At 35.8% G+C, this 20191-nt stretch overlaps 1 protein-coding gene across 10 annotated transcripts in view; it reads right to left on the minus strand.

Annotated features, from left to right (window-relative positions):
• LOC107795622 (F-box/kelch-repeat protein At3g06240) overlaps positions 1–16551 on the minus strand; it is a 31092-nt gene extending 14541 nt beyond the window's left edge. The window contains exons 1-3 of one of the 10 annotated variants that reach the window (XR_001650169.2): positions 13690–14326; positions 8215–8352; positions 1668–2183 (exon numbers count right to left, since the gene is read on the minus strand). Coding sequence is in view for 1 of the 10 variants with exons in the window: in XM_016618282.2 (XP_016473768.1) it covers positions 9766–10929 (1164 nt within the window). In the remaining 9 variants the exon portion in view is untranslated. The other 9 variants (XR_012701313.1, XR_001650170.2, XR_012701314.1 and 6 more) reach the window with 9 other exon arrangements.
• Positions 16552–20191: the final 3640 nt, after the last annotated feature.

Below are 20191 nucleotides of genomic sequence, written 5' to 3' on the forward strand. Positions count from 1 at the left end.
GTTTTCACCATGACGGTTGTGTTGTCTTCATTTTTCTGGCCACTGCTTTCACCTTTGCCCTTCCTTGGATTTGGACAATTTCTTTTGAAGTGACCTGGTTGATCACAATTGTAACAATTTCTGGCTCTTGATTTGGATTGGTTCTTAGACTTCCCATGAGCTACGGATCTTAGACTTCCCTCGAACTCCGGATCTGCCTTCTGTGATGAAAACCTGTCATTAATTTCCAGGCTTCTTTCTCATCTTCTCATTGAGTAGAAGAGTCGATGTGACATCTTTCAACCCAATGGTAGTCTTACCGTGAAGGATAGTTGTTGCCAAATTATAGTACAAAGATGGCAAGAGTTCAATAGCAAGATGCTTTATCTTTTTCCTCGACTTTCACTCCGAGATTGGCGAGTTGTGTGGTTAGTCCATTAAACACATTTAACTATAACAAAAATTCGTACCTTCACCCATGTGTAGGGCGTATAACTACTTCTTTAGGTAACATTTATTTGTCAGTGTTTTGGACATGTATAGGCTTTCCAACCTTGTACAAATGCCACTTGCGGTATTTTCATCAATGATGTTATTTACCACATCATCTGATAAGTGCAACCTGATTGCACTAGCAACCCTTTCATTCAACTCATCCCAATTCTTGTTGTAATCCTTGTTGGATGAGCAGATATCTCATCCTTTTTTGCTATGTTGAGAAACTGTTATCTCCGTTGAATATTGCTACCTCGTACTTCACTCCGGATATTTTTTTCACCGAGTATTATACTACCGATAGTGAATAGTACTTCTGTGAGCGAGCAGAACCTGTGCTCTGATGCCAGTTGTTGGGAATAAACTCCCACATAAATAATATTTACGGTAATAAAATCAAAATAATAATATAGCATCGATATACGGTAATTAATAAGAATAAAAGAGTGACAACGACACCAAAATTTTACGTGGAAAACCCTTTTGAATAAGGAAAAAAATCACAGCCCCGAGAGGAGCAACTGATATCACTATAGCAAGAAATTTTACACTTTGTAGATCCGAGTAAAATACTTCAAAGTCCACTACAACACTCAAAAAAAATAACCCTCTTTTGATATTCCCACCTCACTAGAATATCGCCCACTCTCTATTTTTCTTACATACTATTTTCTTATACCCTGTTTGTGAAACCTCACTCTTTCTTTCTCTTTGTTGGTGTGTAGAAATGAGAGTCGAAGCTCTCCTTTTATATCCGAAGCCTCACTCTCTGAAGCCTACTATATTTGACAATTTGCACATACTTTTCCTTCTTTTTCTTCAATGTTAACAATTGAACAACGTTGGCTGCCAAATCAAAAAAAATTCAGCCAAGTATTTTCCTTAGGCACATTCTAATTTTTTTGGCTTTTGAATGAGATGGACCCCACCAAAGAGATGAAGAAAAGATAATAGAGGGACAAACCAAGCTCTGGAAGGGAAACATCTAGAATGAGGTGACACGTATAAAACACGTGTATGTATTGTGTTCGTGCCAACAAAAGTATATCTCAAGTAACCTTTTGTAACTCATCTGTTGTTTATTTCTTATCTTCTAATATATATATATATATATATATATATATATATATATATATATATATATATATATATATACTAGATAATCTTGCCCATGCTTCGCATGGGCCCAACAATTTGCAGCCTAAAGTTGTCTTTATTTGCAACAAAAGATTAGAGCTAGATTATCTTGCTCATGCTCTAACAATTTACAGTCTAAAGTAATGGTCAACTCACTCCAACAATTTCTCCTAACTTGCGACTGCAACCTTGAAGCTTTGAAAAGAAATAATAAAAAGAGAAAGTGACAATCATATAACAAGACTGTAAAATGCGTTACAATGTACATATTACACAAACAAAAATTATTTCTCTTTTACACAGAGAGGTCCGCCCTCAACCAGAACATCCAATTGTGCATACTAAAATTTAGCATCAACCTTATTCCTCGGTCAATTTTCATCTTACTATATCATTGCTGTCTAAAACAACAGCCATTGTTCGATGCTCGGTGTACTTTCCATTATATTGGTAGATTTTCAAGTCACCCCATGGTGTTGGTGCAGTTTCATCAGTCATATCAAACCATCTTAGATTGAACTCATGTCCTTGTGTCTCTCTGTTTCTCTTTTTAGCTAGGCCTCTCCTCCAAACTAAAAAGATACAGAACGGCAAAGAAATCATCTTAGAATTAGAATTAGAAGGAAAAAGAATGAATGAAAGGATTAAGTTCATTATTTAGACATATCCTGTCCTGTATACTCAGAGGTAACTGGACCCTAAGTTCCATTGAGGCTCATCAATCATTTATAATCTCAACTCTATCTCACAACTTTCAATACATTTGTATCCTCTAAATGTATACATAGATGATACTAAGAGAGATTTGATATTTTGAGGCAGGATCCAAGGAGTAACTGAGCAAGAATGCTAAATTTCACTTTTCTCTACTCTATGACCTTAGAATGAATTGGTATACATGTTATGTGAGAGATATTAGAGCGTAATGAAGGAAAAGGGAAAAAAAGAAACCTGCTCTTTTCATGTTAACTTGTGAGAAGTGATTGAATTTGTGTGAATGGATCGGAGAAAACCCTAGGTTTTATTCTGTGTTAGAGAGAAGCTTCGAGACCATCTGGTAAATAGAAAGAGGAGAAAATGATCCATTACCCTCAATAGACCTCAATCAGTCTATTAATATGTACAGTGTAGTCCAATAATCAATAAATCCGGACATGGGCCAGTTCCCAATATAAGAGAAAGGAAAAATGGCCCAATTATACAAAGGCCCAATAAGGTAGAAAAGAAAATCTACCATGGGTCTGAGTCCAATGCCTTCTTAAGTCTATCATTTTAGCACCTACTGGAGGGTGAGTGCACACCCAGCTTGCATAAGAGCTTATGGTGAGGAACACCTGTTAAAGCCTTGGTCAGAACATCAATAAGTTAGTCGGCAGAAGAGACATGATCAAGAGCAATAAGCCTAGAAGAAAGCACATCCCTCACATAGTGATAATTCACCTCAATGTGTTTGGTTCTTTTATGAAAAATAAGATTTCTGGCAATGTGGAGGGCAGTCTGACTATCGTAAATATGGGGACAGGATCAGTAATAGACATGCCCAAGTCAGCTAACAGTCTGGTAAGCCAAACCACCTCAGCAACAACCTTCCTCAAGGCTCTATACTCTGCCTCAGCAGAAGAAAGAGAGAATGTAGGTTGCTTCTTAGATTTCCAAGAAATAGGGGAATTACCAAGAACCACATAATAGCCAGTCACAGACCTTCTGGAAATGGGGCAAGTATCCCCGTCAGAATCAGCATAAGCTTTCAAGGAGAAATCAGGAACAACACTCAGCAGGATGCCTTGGGCAGGATTATTGAGGATGTATTTGAGAACATGCAAACTAGCCAGCATGTGGGGCACTCTAGGAGACACAAGAAATTGGCTGAGATGTTGCACTAAATAAAAGATGTCAGGCCTGGTATGTTGGAGAAAATTCAGCTTGCCAATTAATCTTCTATAGACAGAAGGATCAGAAAGAGCTTTCCCTGAATCAACAGATAATTTGACATGAGGATCAAGGGGTGTGAGTGCTGGTATAACCTCTGAACAGTGGAATTCAGAAAAGAGCGCTTTTGTGTACTTTTGTTGGTTGATGAGAAACCCCTGATCCACCTTAGAGATCTCAAGACCCAAAAAATAATAGACAGTCCCAAGGTCTTTGATCTTGAATTGATGATCAAGGAAGGATTTCAGGCTTACCATTCAATCATCATCATTGCCAGCCAAAAGAAGATCATCCACATATACAACAAGCAGAACAATAGAAGTAGGAGTCACCTTGGTAAAAAGAGAGGAGTCATTCTTACTGGGATAATAGCCCCTTGAAACAAGAGACTCTGAAAACTTTGCAAACCATTGCCTAGAAGCTTATTTTAGCCCATAGAGTGGCTTCTTTAATTTGCAAACTAAAGGAAGATCAGAAGAGGTAGATTCAACACATAAACCCAAAGGGATCTTCATGAAGGAAGGCATTATTGATATCCATTTGGTGTACATTCCACTTGTGTTTGACAGCAAGGGTAAGGAGACATTTGATGGTTGTGATCTTAACAACAAGTCTGAATATTTTAAAGTAATCAATGCCTTCCTTTTGAGAATCACCCATGATCATTAATCTGGACTTATACCTTTTAATGGAACCATCAGTTTTTTGTTTGATTTTGTACACCCATTAACAGGGGATGACCTTCTTTCCAGGTGGAGCACAATGTCCCATGTGGAGTTGGTATCTAAGGCTTGGAATTCCTTTTCCATAGCTTCCTGCCAGGCAGGATGTGGAGTAGCTTGCTGATAATATTGAGGTTCAGAGGGTAGAGAGGCAGGGTGTTGAACAAAGTAACAAACATAATTCTTGAGATAGGTTGGAGCATGGGAGACCCTAGTGGACTTCCTAAGAGGAAGATGATGTGAAGTAGGAATGGGTGAAGGAAAAGAAGGATGAGAAGGGGACTGACTGAAGGAGTGAGAAGAGGACTGACTGGGGGAGTGAGAGGAATGAATAGGTGGAGGAGGAGGAACAGAAGGAGAATGGGGTAGTACTGAGGAAGCAGGTGAACAAGGAAAAGTTTGAGAATCCACAAAAGGATCAGAAGTGATTGGGAAGCCAGAAGAAGATAAGGAAAAATGTGTTCATGAAAAACCACATCCCTAGAGTAGAAATGGAATGATTAGCTAGACTTACTATCTTGTAGCCTTTCTTTCCTAAAGGGTACCCCAGGAAAAGAGCAGGACATGCTCTTGGCTAAAACTTATCTCTCTTCACGTTTGGTATAGTTGCAAAATATAAACAACCAAAGGTTCTTAAATGAGCATAAGTAGGAGGGAGCCCATGTAGTTTTTGGTAAGGAGAGAGATGTTGGAGGGTAGTGGAAGGAAACCTATTAATGGGATAGGTAATTGTGAGTACACAGTCACCCCAATACTTAATTGGAAGCTTGGATTGAAATAGTAATGCTCTAGAAGTTTTCAGAAGATGTTTATGCTTCCTCTCAACTATACCATTTTGTTGAGGAGTATGGGAAATGGTAGTTTGATAAAGAATACCATATTCAGCAAAGAAAGATGAAGCCTTAGTTCTAGAACCAAGCTCAAAGGCATTGACTTATCTAATAGTTTGTACAGGAAGGTTAAAATAAATTTTGACCATCAGAACAAAAGCATTAATGAGATCAAAAGCATTACTTTTACAAGAAAGCAATGTGGTCCAAGTCACCCTTGAAAAGTCATCTACAATGGTTAAAAAATATCTAAAACTATTATATATTCTAGTATGATAAGGACCCCATAAGTAATGCTCTAGAAGTTTCCAGAAGATGTTTATACTTCCTCTCAACTACACAATTTTGTTGAGAAGTATGGGATCTAGTAGTTTGGTGTAAAATACCATATTCAGCAAAGAAAGATGAAGCCTTAGTGCTAGAACCAAGCTCAAAGGCATTGTCTGGTCTAATAGTTTGTACAGGAAGATTAAAATAAATTTTGATCATCAGAACAAAAGCCTTAATGAGATCAAAATCATTACTTTAACAAGAAAGCAAGTGTGTCCAAGTTATCCTTGAAAAGTCATCTAAAATGGTTAAAAAATATCTAAAACCATTATATGTTCTAGTATGATAAGGACCACATAAGTCAATGTGTACTAATTAAAAATGTTTAGTGGATTTGATAGAACTATCCAGAAAAGGCAGTCTCTGTTGTCTGGCTGAAGGGCACACAAGACAAATAAAGGATTGTTTAGAAGACAGCTTACCAGATAAGAATTCAATAGATTGCATTCTATGAAAGGGCATATGTCCTAGTCTTTCATGCCAGAAAAGATTAGTTTTATTAATAGAGCAATCAGGATTTCAAGTAAAAATGCAAGCACTATAATCACACAAAGAAACTGATGTCTTATTCGAAATGTTATTTACAGAAGGAGTAGACAGTGGTAAACTAACTGATCTTTTATTTGTGGTACTTTGTAAAGATGATGTAGGTTGGTAGAGTAACAACAAAATCAATGACATAAAGTCCATTTGCTGCTCTACCAATTTCTAATGGCCTCCTCAAAGAAGGGACCTGTAAATGACAGAAAATTTTGGTGAAGAAAGCTGTGCAACTAAGTTGATCAACCAGTTGAGGCACAAAGATTAAATTTAATTTAAAGGAAGGGACTAAGAGGACTTTTGATAAAATCAAATCATCACATAGTTGTAAAGAACTAGTGCAATGAACTTTGACCTTATAACCATTTGGAAGTGTAACAAGATAAGAAAAAGGCAAAAACTAGATGTTGTGTAATAGGTGTTTATTAGGTGTCATGTGGTTGGTTGAACCTGAATCTAGAATCCAGGTGTTGACTTTTAATTGTGATACACAACATAAAGTAAGAGAGTAAACAGCAAGACTACAGACCACACCTGCACAAACAGCCATTGCAGTGGTGTTGCCAGTTGAATCTTGAGAAGGGGAGATGTGAAACTGTTGAAATAAGCTCATGAGGTGTTGATATTGTTCCTTGCTGAACCCATGGATAGGATTGTTGGTGATATTCTCAGAACACTGTTGATCCTCTGATGTAGAAATATCAATTTGAGCACAAGCAACAGACTTCTTACCCTTTGTGAATTTGAAGTCACTTGGGAACCCATAAAGTTTGTAACATTTGTCAACAAAATGGTAGGCTTTTTACAGTATTTGCACACAAGACCTATCCTTTTGATGTCAAAATTGATTTTCTGAGAGAAGGATTTAGGACCATTGGTGAACTGAGCAGGGGCAGGTGTAGATTTCACAGAAAAAGAAGTTGACTCTGAGAGAAATGGACCACCAGATGGCTGAATTTCCCTTTGACTCTCATCATGAAGGGGAATGGAGTATGCTTTACCCAGGGTTGGGACAGGATACATCATAAGGATATTACTCCTAGCATTTGAGTAGGTTTTATTCAACTCTGTGAGGAAATGAATAAGCTTTTGACCATCACTGCATTGTGGCTCAGCCCCACAAGTGCATGCTGGGCCAAATGCAGCAGTTTTTAACTCATCCGAGAGTTTCCTAAGTCTGGTGTAGTAGCTAGCAATATCAGAGGAACCCTTAGATACCCCTGCAATTTATCTTTGTATTTGATAATACCTACTAGCACTAGAGGAGTATCACAGTGTCACAAGCAGTATCACAGTGTAAAACATTGTCTGCAATGTCTTTGGATAGGGAATTGCTTAGACAAGCAAAGACCATGTCATTATATCTAACCCAGTAACCATAAAGAGGAGAACTAGGCCGGGGTTGTGGAATTTTACAATTAATCAACCCAGATTTATTCTTAGCAGACAAGGCAATTAGAATATTTTTTCTCCATGAAGTGTATTCAGCCCCTGTAAAGGGGACTGACACTAACAGAACACCAAGATTATCGAATGGATGCACATAGAGAGGATGTGAAGGGTCAATAAGCATAGGAGATGATTGAAGGATAGGAGAGGAAGAGGGCGATTCTGTACCCATGGTTTGGATCAACAAATAAGGGCAAATTTTGAGAATCAATACTACAACAAGAATAGTACAGAGAAAAATTTGAGCTAAAATCACACAAATTGTTCAATTAGGTCACAAAACCTATACACTGAGGCATGAACAGATAGTACTGTATCTCCTTCACAATGCTCGAATGAGTAGAGCCTTGCTGAGTTAAAATAAGAAAATGATGAAGCTAACCTCAAATGACCCCGGAAAACACCCAAAATTTCCTGAAAATCATGAAACAGTTCTCGTCGAATACAACTAAAAACTTCATAGATTGAGAAATTTGAACCGATAGGATGAAGCAGCTCCTCGAGTACGTCAGGAATCGTTGCTCTGATACCATGTTAACTTGTGAGAAGTGATTGAATTTGTGTGAATGGATCAGAGAAAACCCTAGGTTCTATTCTGTGTTAGAGAGAAGCTTCGAGACCATCGGGTAAATAGAAAGAGGAGAAAATGATCCATTACCCTCAATAGACTTCAATCAATCTATTAATATATACAGTGTAGTCCAATAATCAATAAATCCGGACACGGGCCGGTTTCCAATATAAGAGAAAGGAAACGTGGCTCAATTATACAAAGGCCCAATAAGGTAGAAAAGAAAATCTACCATGGGTCTGAGTCCAATGCCTTCTTAAGTCTATCATTTTAGCACCTACTTTAGGTAGGTCCCCCTTTTTCAGGTGCAGCAATATCGGGGCACAATCAAGAATCGGATGCTAACAACTTCTTTGGGTATTGGTTGAAGCTGCAATAATCCGAGAAGAAAGTAACGAAAGCAGAAAAGTTAAAGAGTCAACAAAGATGATAAAGAAAGAAGAAAACAAATAATGAGTTGTATAAACTATGGACTCACTCTAATCTCTATTATGCAAATTAACATAAATTCATAAACTAAGCAACAATGGTATAGAGAATTGGGACTTACCATACACAAGGTCACAGTAATGAGGGGATGAGCAAATAACTCAATTGTTTTAACCTAGCAATGATCGTTCGTTTCAAAAAACAAAATTGTCTCTTGTCTCGTGAAGCCCATTTATCTTCATCACAAACAGGTCTACTTTTCACGGTGGAATTTTAGCCAAACTGTCTTGAAGGGAACAGAATTAAAATCCTGATCCTAGTACAGGACAACACTAATCCACAATATTTTTTATCCACACAACTCAATTATATTAAGGCTTATGTAAATCTGAACATATTAGATTGCATTGTTCAACTTTTAATACAATATTTAAATAAAATATATATATATAAACAACATAATACAATTTTTCTATAATTTTACTACAACTTTACTACAATTTCATAAGTATAATGTATGTCATGTCTTATTCTTCTTCTTCTCCGAGTTTCAATATGAAATTCAGCCAAAATCAAGTCTAATCTTCACCAAAACACCCTCAAAATTGAGATATAAACTTCAAACAATATTTTTAATTTTTTGCAATAACACCAAATCCAAACAAATAATGGTTTTTGAAAACCCAAATTCGAATTCAAAGTTTTTTTAATGGCTGTCAATGGTGGAATTGCTACTCTCTTTTCCTTTGTTTTACATTACTGGAATTAGGGATTGAGAGATAGAGAGAGACGAGAGAGAGAGAGAGAGAGAGAGAGAGAGAGAGAGAGAGAGAGAGAGAGAGAGAGAGAGAGAGCAGGAGGGAGAGAGAATAAGCATGTGAAATAATTGATTCATAATATAAAGGGATACTCATTTAATTTTTAAAGTATATAATTGGTAAATTTGTATATAGGATGTAATTAAATTGAAACTTGAGTAGGGATGGTAATAAAGTTTCAAATAGAGATGTAAAAATTCCTAAAAAGTGTGTGTGGCCTGTTTGAGTTAACATCAAGGAGGAGACTCAACTGTAAAACTGCACATCTTGGACTGAACAACGTGTAAACTTTAACGGAGAACCTTTATATCAAGAGGCATTGCACATGTAAGGAAGATTGTAAATTAGTTATCCTATCATGGCACAAATTAAATTATAATGAGAATCGATGGGCACAGATTCTCATTATATGAGAAAATCAAAAAACAAGCCGACAGAGTCGGTAAATCAATGTTGGAACCAAAAAGATTCTTAGCAGTAGATAAAACTATAAGAATAACAAGTTGTAATTATTATCTAGACGGTCAACGCATAATTTAAAGACCCACTCGGGGAGAGATCAGACTTTCCGTATAAGCAATGCCATCCTCATCAATAGTAACTCCATCAATATCATCACAATCTAGAGGCCATCTTCGATTGCTTATTCCAAATGATCCAATAGATATTATCCTATTTACAATTCTTATTGTTAAATTAACTCTCATGCTGAGCAGCACTTTATCATCTGAAAATTTATATATCGGTGTGATATCACGAAATCCGATACTTGTTATACTAAACAACTTCATCCAAGATTCTTTAACACCATAATCTTTCATTGCCCATAAACTGAAAGTGTTGTCGTACTTATACCAAACATAAAGCATTCCTCCCAATTCTGATACGCCCCCATCAAAATGAATGCGATTCAAGTAGGTTGAAGGGAGCGAGCACAGTATCTCCGGCAATGGTATCTCTCCGTATACCTCATATGATATATTAAATGAAACCACACAAAACCTTGATAAGATACCAAGCCAATGAAATGCTCCATGTACAACTGCCAAATACTCCCCACCAAACAACAAACAACTAACTGCCTTACCTGAGGTTTTATCAATTCTTCTCCAGGAACCACTTTTCAATGTCATAATTTCATTTGCATTGTCATCTCTAGATATGTCAATTCTAAGGACTTTATAGTCATCACTAGTAGAGTCATAAGCCAATCCATAAGTAGATCCCCAATCATCGTCATCATCATTATATCCCAACTGTTTTAACAATTTTGAATGGGGAAGTATTATTGATTCTCCTGTGGAGGGGTTCCATATCAATAATATTGAAGGTTGTTCCCGATCAGGTTTACTCCAAATCCCGATGAGAGACAAACCATCACAACTAGAATAGAGTTTTACACCATTTGCTAAATCAAAATTTGAAGGACAATCAAATCTAGGGATATCCTTAACAAGTTGAACCAAGGATAAAGAAGAACAATAGAAGTGAAAAGTATCATCCTTATTGGACCATTTTAAAAAAAGCATCTTTTGGAAAGTCGGTTGATTCTTAGCATGGTTGAGATGTTTCTTCTTAAAATAAGGTTCAGAGATCAATGTATTCCAAGATTCTGAAACACACTTGAAACGAACAAGTGACTTCACCGGTAGCCTGCTAAGAATGTCCATAAGTATTTCCTCTTGGACGTGAGTTCCCATTACCTTATACCAAAATGCTTTACTAATTCACAGGTAGGAAAAAGCGAAGAACAAAGACTGAAGAAGAAACTAGAGAAAGCCAACGACTGCTAGCTGTGATCCAGAGAAATATCATATAATGATGTAATACGCGTGGGTAGGGTTAAGCATATGTATAGATCTGGTGATTCTATTTATTAGTATAACTTTGTCAAAGAACTAGTAGAATCTAACTCCTTGTAGAAATAGAATTTGGTTCCTAATAGGATTGGACAACTTTTTTTGTTTGTCGTCACTATAAAAGAGGATTCCATGTTCTAAAAGGAATGCTCACTTAAACTAAATAATTCATTATTTAGAAATAGTTTTTAAAAAATAACAGAAATTGATATAATGTCTAAATTGATGACTACAAATAATAAGAACATTTTAGGTATTTTTATGTAATAAAAATTACTAAAGTCAAGGAATTGATGGCTGACGGTGTTCTGGAAATATCCCCACAACTGCTGACCGCACGATATAATGCCTAAAGGGTACATAACTATAAGAAAATTTCTAGTATTTATCTAAAGGAATGAGCCGGATAAACAGAGTAAAACTTGAGGAAACAGAGAAGATGAAAGGAAATAAAGGCTTTTTCATTCAACATTGTTGGTTCTAGAAATATATAGTAAGAGCTCTTAGAGTATAATTATTAAGTAACTATTCAACATAGAGAATTACAAGTTTAGGAATGAAAAGCACACAACAGTTCAATAACCGAAGCAACATCTTCACACCCGGAGATGAGTTTTCATAAATATAAAAAACAGAGGTATTTGAACTTGAGCTTTTTACTCAAAATCTCAAGGGTCCTTATGTATTCCTCATTAATTAACCTATAAACATCCATTGTTGGAGGGTTAGTTAGGAGTGAACAAATGAAATGAAGATGAAGATGAAGGCATTCAAACATGAGAAATTTTGAAAATTAAACATGTGACAGAATGATGTACTACATGCATGCTATCCAATCCGGAGATAGAGGTCATGCTTGGTAAGAGAATTAGGAAAAAGATACAATTCATTATAATCAAATGTAGCATGTAAAATTAGTACGTAAAGCCAAGACCAACAAACTGTCCAGCGTTAACAGTAAGAAGAGTGTTCTATTATATTATATTGTAGAATGCGTATGCCAGGAGCTAGGGATGAAGAGTTTTATATTGTAAAATAATTTGATATTGTCATTAGCAGCGACGCCATATAAACCATTAAAAGTTAAAAAATAATAATCACTTGGAAGAATAAAAGAAAAAACCAAGCTACTACAGTACAGTCAGTCATCCCAACATCGTCCTCAAAATCATATGCATAAAATGCAAAACTACGGCAACCCATTCAAATTTTGCCATTTTAATTTCCCCCGATTGCTATTCTTCTTTGACTCACGACAGGATACACAATGTACGAATAAATATGAGGAACAAATTAAACAAAGGAAGGAGCCAAAATTAAAGTACCTGATCTCCATCAACAATATAATGATATCTATCTTCCTTGGAGGAACAAACTTTCCAGCTTTGACTATATATATGCTGTCACCTCCTTTTCCGGAGCGAAACAAGGAAGTTTTTCTAATTAAAGTGACCTAATTCGAAATGAGATTATTTATATAATTTAATTAGAGTCGTCACTTGAAATATTTGTTACGGTGTCCCAAGTCACCAGTTTATTTTAAAATTTCAAATCGAGCAAATTGACTCTTATTTATGGTCTGCGAACACAGAAGACCGGGTAAGGAATTCTGTTAACCCGGGAGAAGGTGTGAGGCACTCCCGAGTCCCATGATTTTAGCACGGTCGCTTTAATCATACCTAGCTTAGATAATTATCTAATTACGCATTTTAGAACCTACGTACATTTTACCTTTTACCGCTTTTAATTATGACATTTATGGATTTATCTTTGAAACAGATCACATGTGTGTAAATCCGTTTTATTTGGGACGCTAAAATCTTGGCACACGTACGTGTACACAATTAATCACACTTTATTAATTATTAAGATTGTTTGGCCAAAGTCGCGCGAACGCGTACCTTGATTTATTTTGGAAATCATAATTACGTCTCGTGAACGTGTACATAACCATGATAATGAATTAAAAAACGCGCCTAAAGCATTCTACGAATGTTAATAAATTCTTCCTAAACTTTGAGATTATTGTGAGGCCATGACTTATGGAAATTATTGTAGAAATAGGGTAGTGTTTAGTTGTTGGAATTATCTATTATGGAACAATCTTTATTAATTAAGAAGATGGATTAAGTGGAATATTATGGATGTTGGGTTAACTAGAATTAAAATTGTTGGCCCAATTGCTTCTCAATTCTTAGATCTGTTCTACGGACAGTGAACATTATTTTGAAACCCAAATTCTTCCCCATAGACAAAATCCTTAGTCTAAACATTTGCACTTGTTATCAGATAAGAGAAAATCGACTAAACTAAGTAAACTACAATGATATAACCCAGCAACTAAATTGCACCAATTAGTTCTACTTAGATTTAATTTATGATAAAGAACATGGACAAATATATATGAAATCTAAAACTCTAATAAGTATTCATTCGCACAATTAACAAAAGGTACAATGAGGATATGAACATGGAAACACTCAGAGTCGAACAATCCAAACATCAATAAATTGAACTACTACCTCATGCCCTCAATAAATACACTAATAAATAACAATGTAAATGGACAAAATAATCAGTCGAGAAAACGCGAGAACGGACCTTTGGTATAAATCAACCAGATTGGAATTACAAGAGGTTAAACAACTCGACAACTCTTGACCGGAGTTTTTGCCGGTGAATCCGGACGGAATCGGCAACTCGAGAACTCAACGGCAACCTCAACCTCCACTTTGATGCCACTGTTTACGTTCAAAACGGGACTGTTCAGGGGGTGTGCTTAGCTGGGATTTGGAGCTGATTTTGGGATGTTTTTGGTTGAGGAAGAAGGCTGTTTTTGGGTGATTTTGGAGGTGGAAGGCTGCTGAAATTTCATGTGTTTGGCTGGTTGTTTGGCGCTGATTTTCAGCTGGTTTGTGGCTCGTTTTGGGAGCTGGTTTGGGCGGTTTTAGACGAGGAAAAGGGGACTAGTTTGGTATGTTTGAGGAAAACATTTTCCGGCTTTTTGCGGAGCTTTAGGGGGTGTTAATGGACGTAAGTTTGATGTATTTTAATGAAGGAAGACAGGGGTGCTTGGATGGAGGAGAAAGGCTATGTTAATGGTGGAAGAAAAAGCTTTTTAATGGCTAAAAGTTGCTGGTTTTTTGGAGAAGAAGAGCCAAATCCTCCTCCATTCTCTAGTTCCTCTTTCTTTTTGTTCCCTCCCCTCTTTCGTGTATGTGTGTCCTTTTAATTGTGTGAGTGAGCGGAAGATATAGAGGTGTAGGTTTAGGGATTAATTGGTGGCCAAGAAAATAAGAGTGTGTATGTGCATGTGAGTTTGTTTTTGTAACAAACTCACATGCACATACACACTCTTATTTTCGACCTCTAATATAAAGTGGGCCACAGATACGTGTGCACCATAGTTTCAGAAGACTCAGAAGGGAGGCGTAAGAAGACAATTTATACAGTTCAAACAATATCAAAGCGGTAAATGAGCGACAATTAGCACATTAGGCCCACAAATACAGTAATATCAATAATCAAGAAAGCCAAGTATAGATCACATTAATAAGCTCGAATTCTAAATCCTGAACCAGAGATTCTGGGTTCTAGTCCCCAGCAGAGTCGCCAGAGCTGTCACGCCTCCTTTTTCCCGAGGGAAATAAGGGAGTTTTTCCAATTAAAGTGACCTAATTTGAAATGGGATCATTTATTTAATTTAGAGTCGCCACTTGGAATATTTGTTATGGTGTCCCAAGTCACCGATTTATTTTAAAATCCCAAATCGAGGAAATTGACTCTTATTTATGGTCTGCGAACATAAAAGACCAGGTAAGGAATTTTGTTAACCTGGGAAAAGGTATGAGGCACTCCCGAGTTCCGTGGTTTTAGCACGGTCGCTTTAATCATACCTGACTTAGTTAATTATCTAATTACCCATTTTAGAACTTACGTACATTTTACCTTTTACCGCTTTAAATTATGGTGTTTATGGATTTACCTTTGAAACGGATCACATGTGTGTAAATCCATTTTATTTGGGGCGCTAAAATCATTTCACGCGTACGTGTACACAATTAATCAAGCTTTGTTAATTATTAAGATTGTTTGGCCAAAGTCGCACGAACGCGTATCTTGATTTATTTTGAAAATCAAAATTACGTCACGCGAACGTGTACATAACCATGATAATGAATTAAAAAACGCACCTAAAGCATTCTACGAATGTTCATAAATTCTTCCTAAATTTTGAGATTATTGTAAGGCCATAACTTAGGGAAATTATTGTAGAAATAGGGTAGTGTTTAGTTGTTGGAATTATCTATTATGGAACAATCTTTATTAATTAAGAAGATGGATTGAGCGGAATATTATGGATGTTGGGTTAACTAGAATTAAAATTGTTGGCCCAATTGCTTCTCAATTCTTAGATCTGTTCTACGGACAGTGAACATTATTTTGAAACCCAAATTCTTCCCCATAGACAAAATCCTTAGTCTAAACATTTGTACTTGTTATCAGATAAGAGAAAATCGACTAAACTAAGTAAACTACAATGATATGACCCAGCAACTAAATTGCACCAATTAGTTCTACTTAGATTTAATTTATGATAAAGAACATGGACAAATATATATGAAATCTAAAACTCTAATAAGTATTCATTCGCACAATTAACAAAAGGTACAATGAGGATATGAACATGGAAACACTTAGAATCGAACAATCCAAACATCAATAAAATGAACTACTACCTCATGCCCCAATAATTACGCTAACAAATAACAACGTAAATGGACAAAATAATCAGTCGAAAAAACGCGAGAACGGACCTTTGGTATAAATCAACCAGATTGGAATTACAAGAGGTTAAACAACTCGACGACTCTTGACCGGAGCTTTCGCCGGTGAACCCGGACGAAATCGGCAACTCGAGACCTCAACGGAAACTCAACCTCCACTTTGATGCCACTGTTTACGTTCAAAACGGGGTTGTTCACGGGGTGTGCTTAGCTGGGATTTCGTGCTGATTTTGGGATGTTTTTGGTTGAGGAAGAAGGCTATTTTTGGGTGGTTTTGGAGGTGGAAGGCTGCTGAAATTTCATGTGTTTGGCTGGTTATTTGGCGCTGATTTTCAGCTGGTTTGTGGCTCGTTTTGGGAGCTGGTTTAGGCGGTTTTAGACGAGGAAAAGGGGACTGGTTTGGAATGTTTGAGGGCAACGTTTTCCGGCTTTTTGCGGAGCTGTAGGGGGTGTTAATGGAGGTAAGTTTGATGTATTTTAATGGAGGAAGAGAGGGGTGCTTGGATGGAGGAGAAAGGCTATGTTAATGGTGGAAGAAAAAGCTTTTTAATGGCTGAAAGTTGCTGGTTTTTTGGAGAAGAAGACCCAAATCCTCCTCCATTCTCTAGTTCATCTTTCTTTTTGTTCCCTACCCCTCTTTCGCGTATGTGTGTCCTTTTAATTGTGTGAGTGAGCGAAAAATATAGTGGCGTAGGTTTAGGGGCCAAGAAAATAAGAGTGTGCATGTACTCGTGAGTTTGTTAAAAAAGATATGAAAGAATATTATTATATGACATTTTTGCATTGGTTCTTTTTTCTTTTCTTTTTTTATTAAAGATACTACACTAAAGCTAAAAACTAGAAAAATATAAGAAACTATTAAGGAAAAAGTTATAAAATTGCTAGTCATAGAAGAAAAACATATTTTTGTGAATTTCTTTTCTTTTGCGAATTAAAACAAAGCTGGTAATTCAAAAATGTGAATCTTTTGTGATTTTTATTTTTTTTTTAAGAAAAATTTATAAAAGATAAAACAAAAACTAAAATATGTAGTTTAAACTCAAAGATATTTACATACTAAAAAGTGATAAAAATTTCGATTATGGTCAAAAATTAAGTGCTCGTATATGCCACCCGCAAAATAATATACTAGTATATATAGCAAGTACACCACAAATTAACATCATATCAGAAAGTGTTTTCGTAGCTCAAACACCAAGGCTCAAACATAGTTACATCTACATCATGAAGGAAGAAGTGAAGTTTCGATCGCTTTGTGATGCTGCCCTGTTAACGATCTAAGAATTAATGGTTTTTAGACTGTGTTTCCACTTCTTTTTTGGCCAGGATATCGAACGGTTACAAATAAAACTTTACTGCATGCAGATGCAGTACAAATACATTGAATGTTACAGTACTGGTGATTTTAATTTGTCTACAATACTCTGGAATTAATTAATTCTTATTTTTATTTATGTAAATACTGGCTTATACTAAAATGGATATGTCTTGTATACATAAATTCAACTTATTTAAAATAACTAAGCGAGCTAGCATGGATAGTTAATATATTTAAAATTGAAAATGTATAGCAACTTGATATGGAGCTTTAATTTGCAACAAGAGATTATTTGGTCATTAATTTGGTGCTAGGTAACAAAAGTATATTTGTGTAAACTACTTTTTATTAACCTTATGGGGTTAAATAATAATTTTATGTAAATAGAAAACTACTGCACATTTTGTGATTTACGTTACACAAGTCACGGCCGAGAGGGAGATTTTGAGGAGTTGCCAGTTAGCTGATTTCAACGAGCACTCTTTTTTACAAAATCACGAAAATCATTAATATCCATTCATCAGATAAGCATAAGCAAACCAACTAAAAAGTCTAACAAATTCAGGATCTCGTGTCAAATTAAATATACAGCACTATCTAGGACCTTATCAATATTCATCTATTAGTTTATGTGCACGCGCGTTGCGCATGTATACTTTATTAATTAGTACAATTTTTTAAAAAATAATCACCTAAAATATTATGTTTTGAGTTATAAAATAAAGTTGAAGAAAATAATTCAAGAACATTTTATTATCGTTCTGTGATATTTTATTTCATCCTTTTTTTTTTTCTTGATCTCTAATATGGTGCAAATTATATAAGCGTGAACACGTTATACTTTCTTGAGAAGGAGAAAAGAAACAAATGAAATGGAAAAAAGATGATGAACTCTAACCAATTGGATAAGTGATCTCTCCAAAGTTAATATCGGGAAGTGAAAAACTAAATGTTATGTTATTTACTGGTCATTACCACTAACTGATGTGTTAAAATTACTTTCAAATTTTTGAAAGATGCGTTTTCAAATTATTAGAGGAATAGATCCGATATTGGAAAAAAAAGGGGGGAAGGCATAATTGCCTCGGTGATGAACACCTCAAGTATATAGTGAATATATTAGGCAAAATGTCCTTGTGGCCATTTAAACTTGCGCCCAATTGCCAACCCGGTACACAAACTTATATATTTCCCACTTGAACACTCTAACTCCGATATTTGTTACCTAATAAATCACTTTGACCGTTGACCATGCCAATGTGGAGGCAACATAGCTCACATGGCCAAATTGTGTGCACACCACACTCAAAAAGAGTATAATATTTTGATGGAAAAAGTATTTTAAAAAATATAAATAATGAAAAGATAACAAAAAGAAAAAAGAAAAAAACTAAAGCTTCCTCGGTTCCTCCCAGCCCACTTCGTCCTCCTTCCCCATCCCCATTTCTTTAGTTTCATATCCCATCCCCGAGTGATCCAATTTCATCTCGTCCCCATCCCCTTTTCATTATTAATTTTTACTTGAAAAGAATTAATCTTGTTCTATTGAGTACAAGAATGCAGAAGAAGAAAGATAAAAAAGGTTATCCACACAACTCGACGTCGGCAAAAGAAAATCTCTGATGATGGTGCCGAAGAATTTTTTCTGGTCATTGCTCCTTTCTTTTTCTTTCTTTAAATTTTTGTGGCAGGGGATATTGAATTGGGTTATTTTTGATTTGTTTGGTCTGGGCTTGGTGGGAAGGAGGTTTAACGGAGATGGTAATTAGGGGTTTTGGGCGAAAATGATGGCTGAAAATACAGAGACATTTACCAGTGACTTCTCCGGCCAACTCGAGGTTTCCGGTGGTCTATCAGTTTCTTGGATTTGGGGCTTGGTCGGAGGCTTTGCCGCAATAGCTTCTTTTACTGGGGGGGAGGGGGGGGGGACATGAGTTCAGTGACGAAGATGGTATGAAATTTTAGTGGGCGTTTGGACATAAGAATTGTAAAATTCAAAAAAAGCAAAAATGGTATTTGAAAATTAGAGTTGTGTTTGAACATGAATATAATTTTGGGTTGTTTTTGAAGTTTTGTGAGTGATCTGAGTGAAAATTTTGAAAAACAGTTTTTTGTAGTTTTTCAAATTTTCGAAAAATTCCAAAATGCATCTTCAAGTGAAAATTGAAAATTTTATGACCAAACGCTGATTTCGAAAAAAAATGAATTTTTTTTGAAAAAAAGTAATAAAATTCTTATGTCCAAACGGGCTCTTAATATATTAATTTTAAAAATGGGACCCGCAAATAATACATGGCAAGGAATAAATAGTCTAACAAATGATGTGTTGACATGTCGCCGTAATTGATATACACGTGCTATTGGATGTGTTTCTTAGCAATTGATATAAGTTTGTGTACCGGGTTGACAATTGGGCGCAAGTTTAAGTGGCCACGAGGCTATTTTGCCAATATATTAACCATAATTTCAATTAAAACCAACTTTGTGACTTACAGGGGTGGAGGTAGAGTGCAGGATGCGGGTTCGGCCGAATGCAGTAACTTTTGTTCAAACCATGTACTTGTCTTAAGAAATTCATTGAATATATTAATTTAGAACTTAGTAACTTATTAAAAGGATTACAATTCTGAACTCATAAGGTTCAAATTCTGACTCTGACTCTAGCGCCCTGTATATATGGATAAAAAGAGGTACTTAATATTTTTGCAACTATATAAGCACTTAAACTTCCTAAAAGATAATGAAAGTAGACTTCATATATATTGCAACCGACTGAAAGACATCATTTACAAATCAGAAGAATTCCCACAAGGATAGCTACACACAATCAAAAGCCTCAAGATCTTGTACCACTAATATAATCTCCAACTGAACTTTTCAAGGAAAACCCGCAAATGTACAATCCATGGGACTCTAGAAAGAATTATATACATAATTATAACCTGCAGTGTTGTTACAGAAAAGTTAAGCAAAAGGACATACTGAGATAAAAAGAGAA

Source organism: Nicotiana tabacum, chromosome 17, assembly GCF_000715075.1.
Source record: "Nicotiana tabacum cultivar K326 chromosome 17, ASM71507v2, whole genome shotgun sequence".
In the NCBI taxonomy this organism is placed as follows: Eukaryota; Viridiplantae; Streptophyta; class Magnoliopsida; order Solanales; family Solanaceae; genus Nicotiana; species Nicotiana tabacum.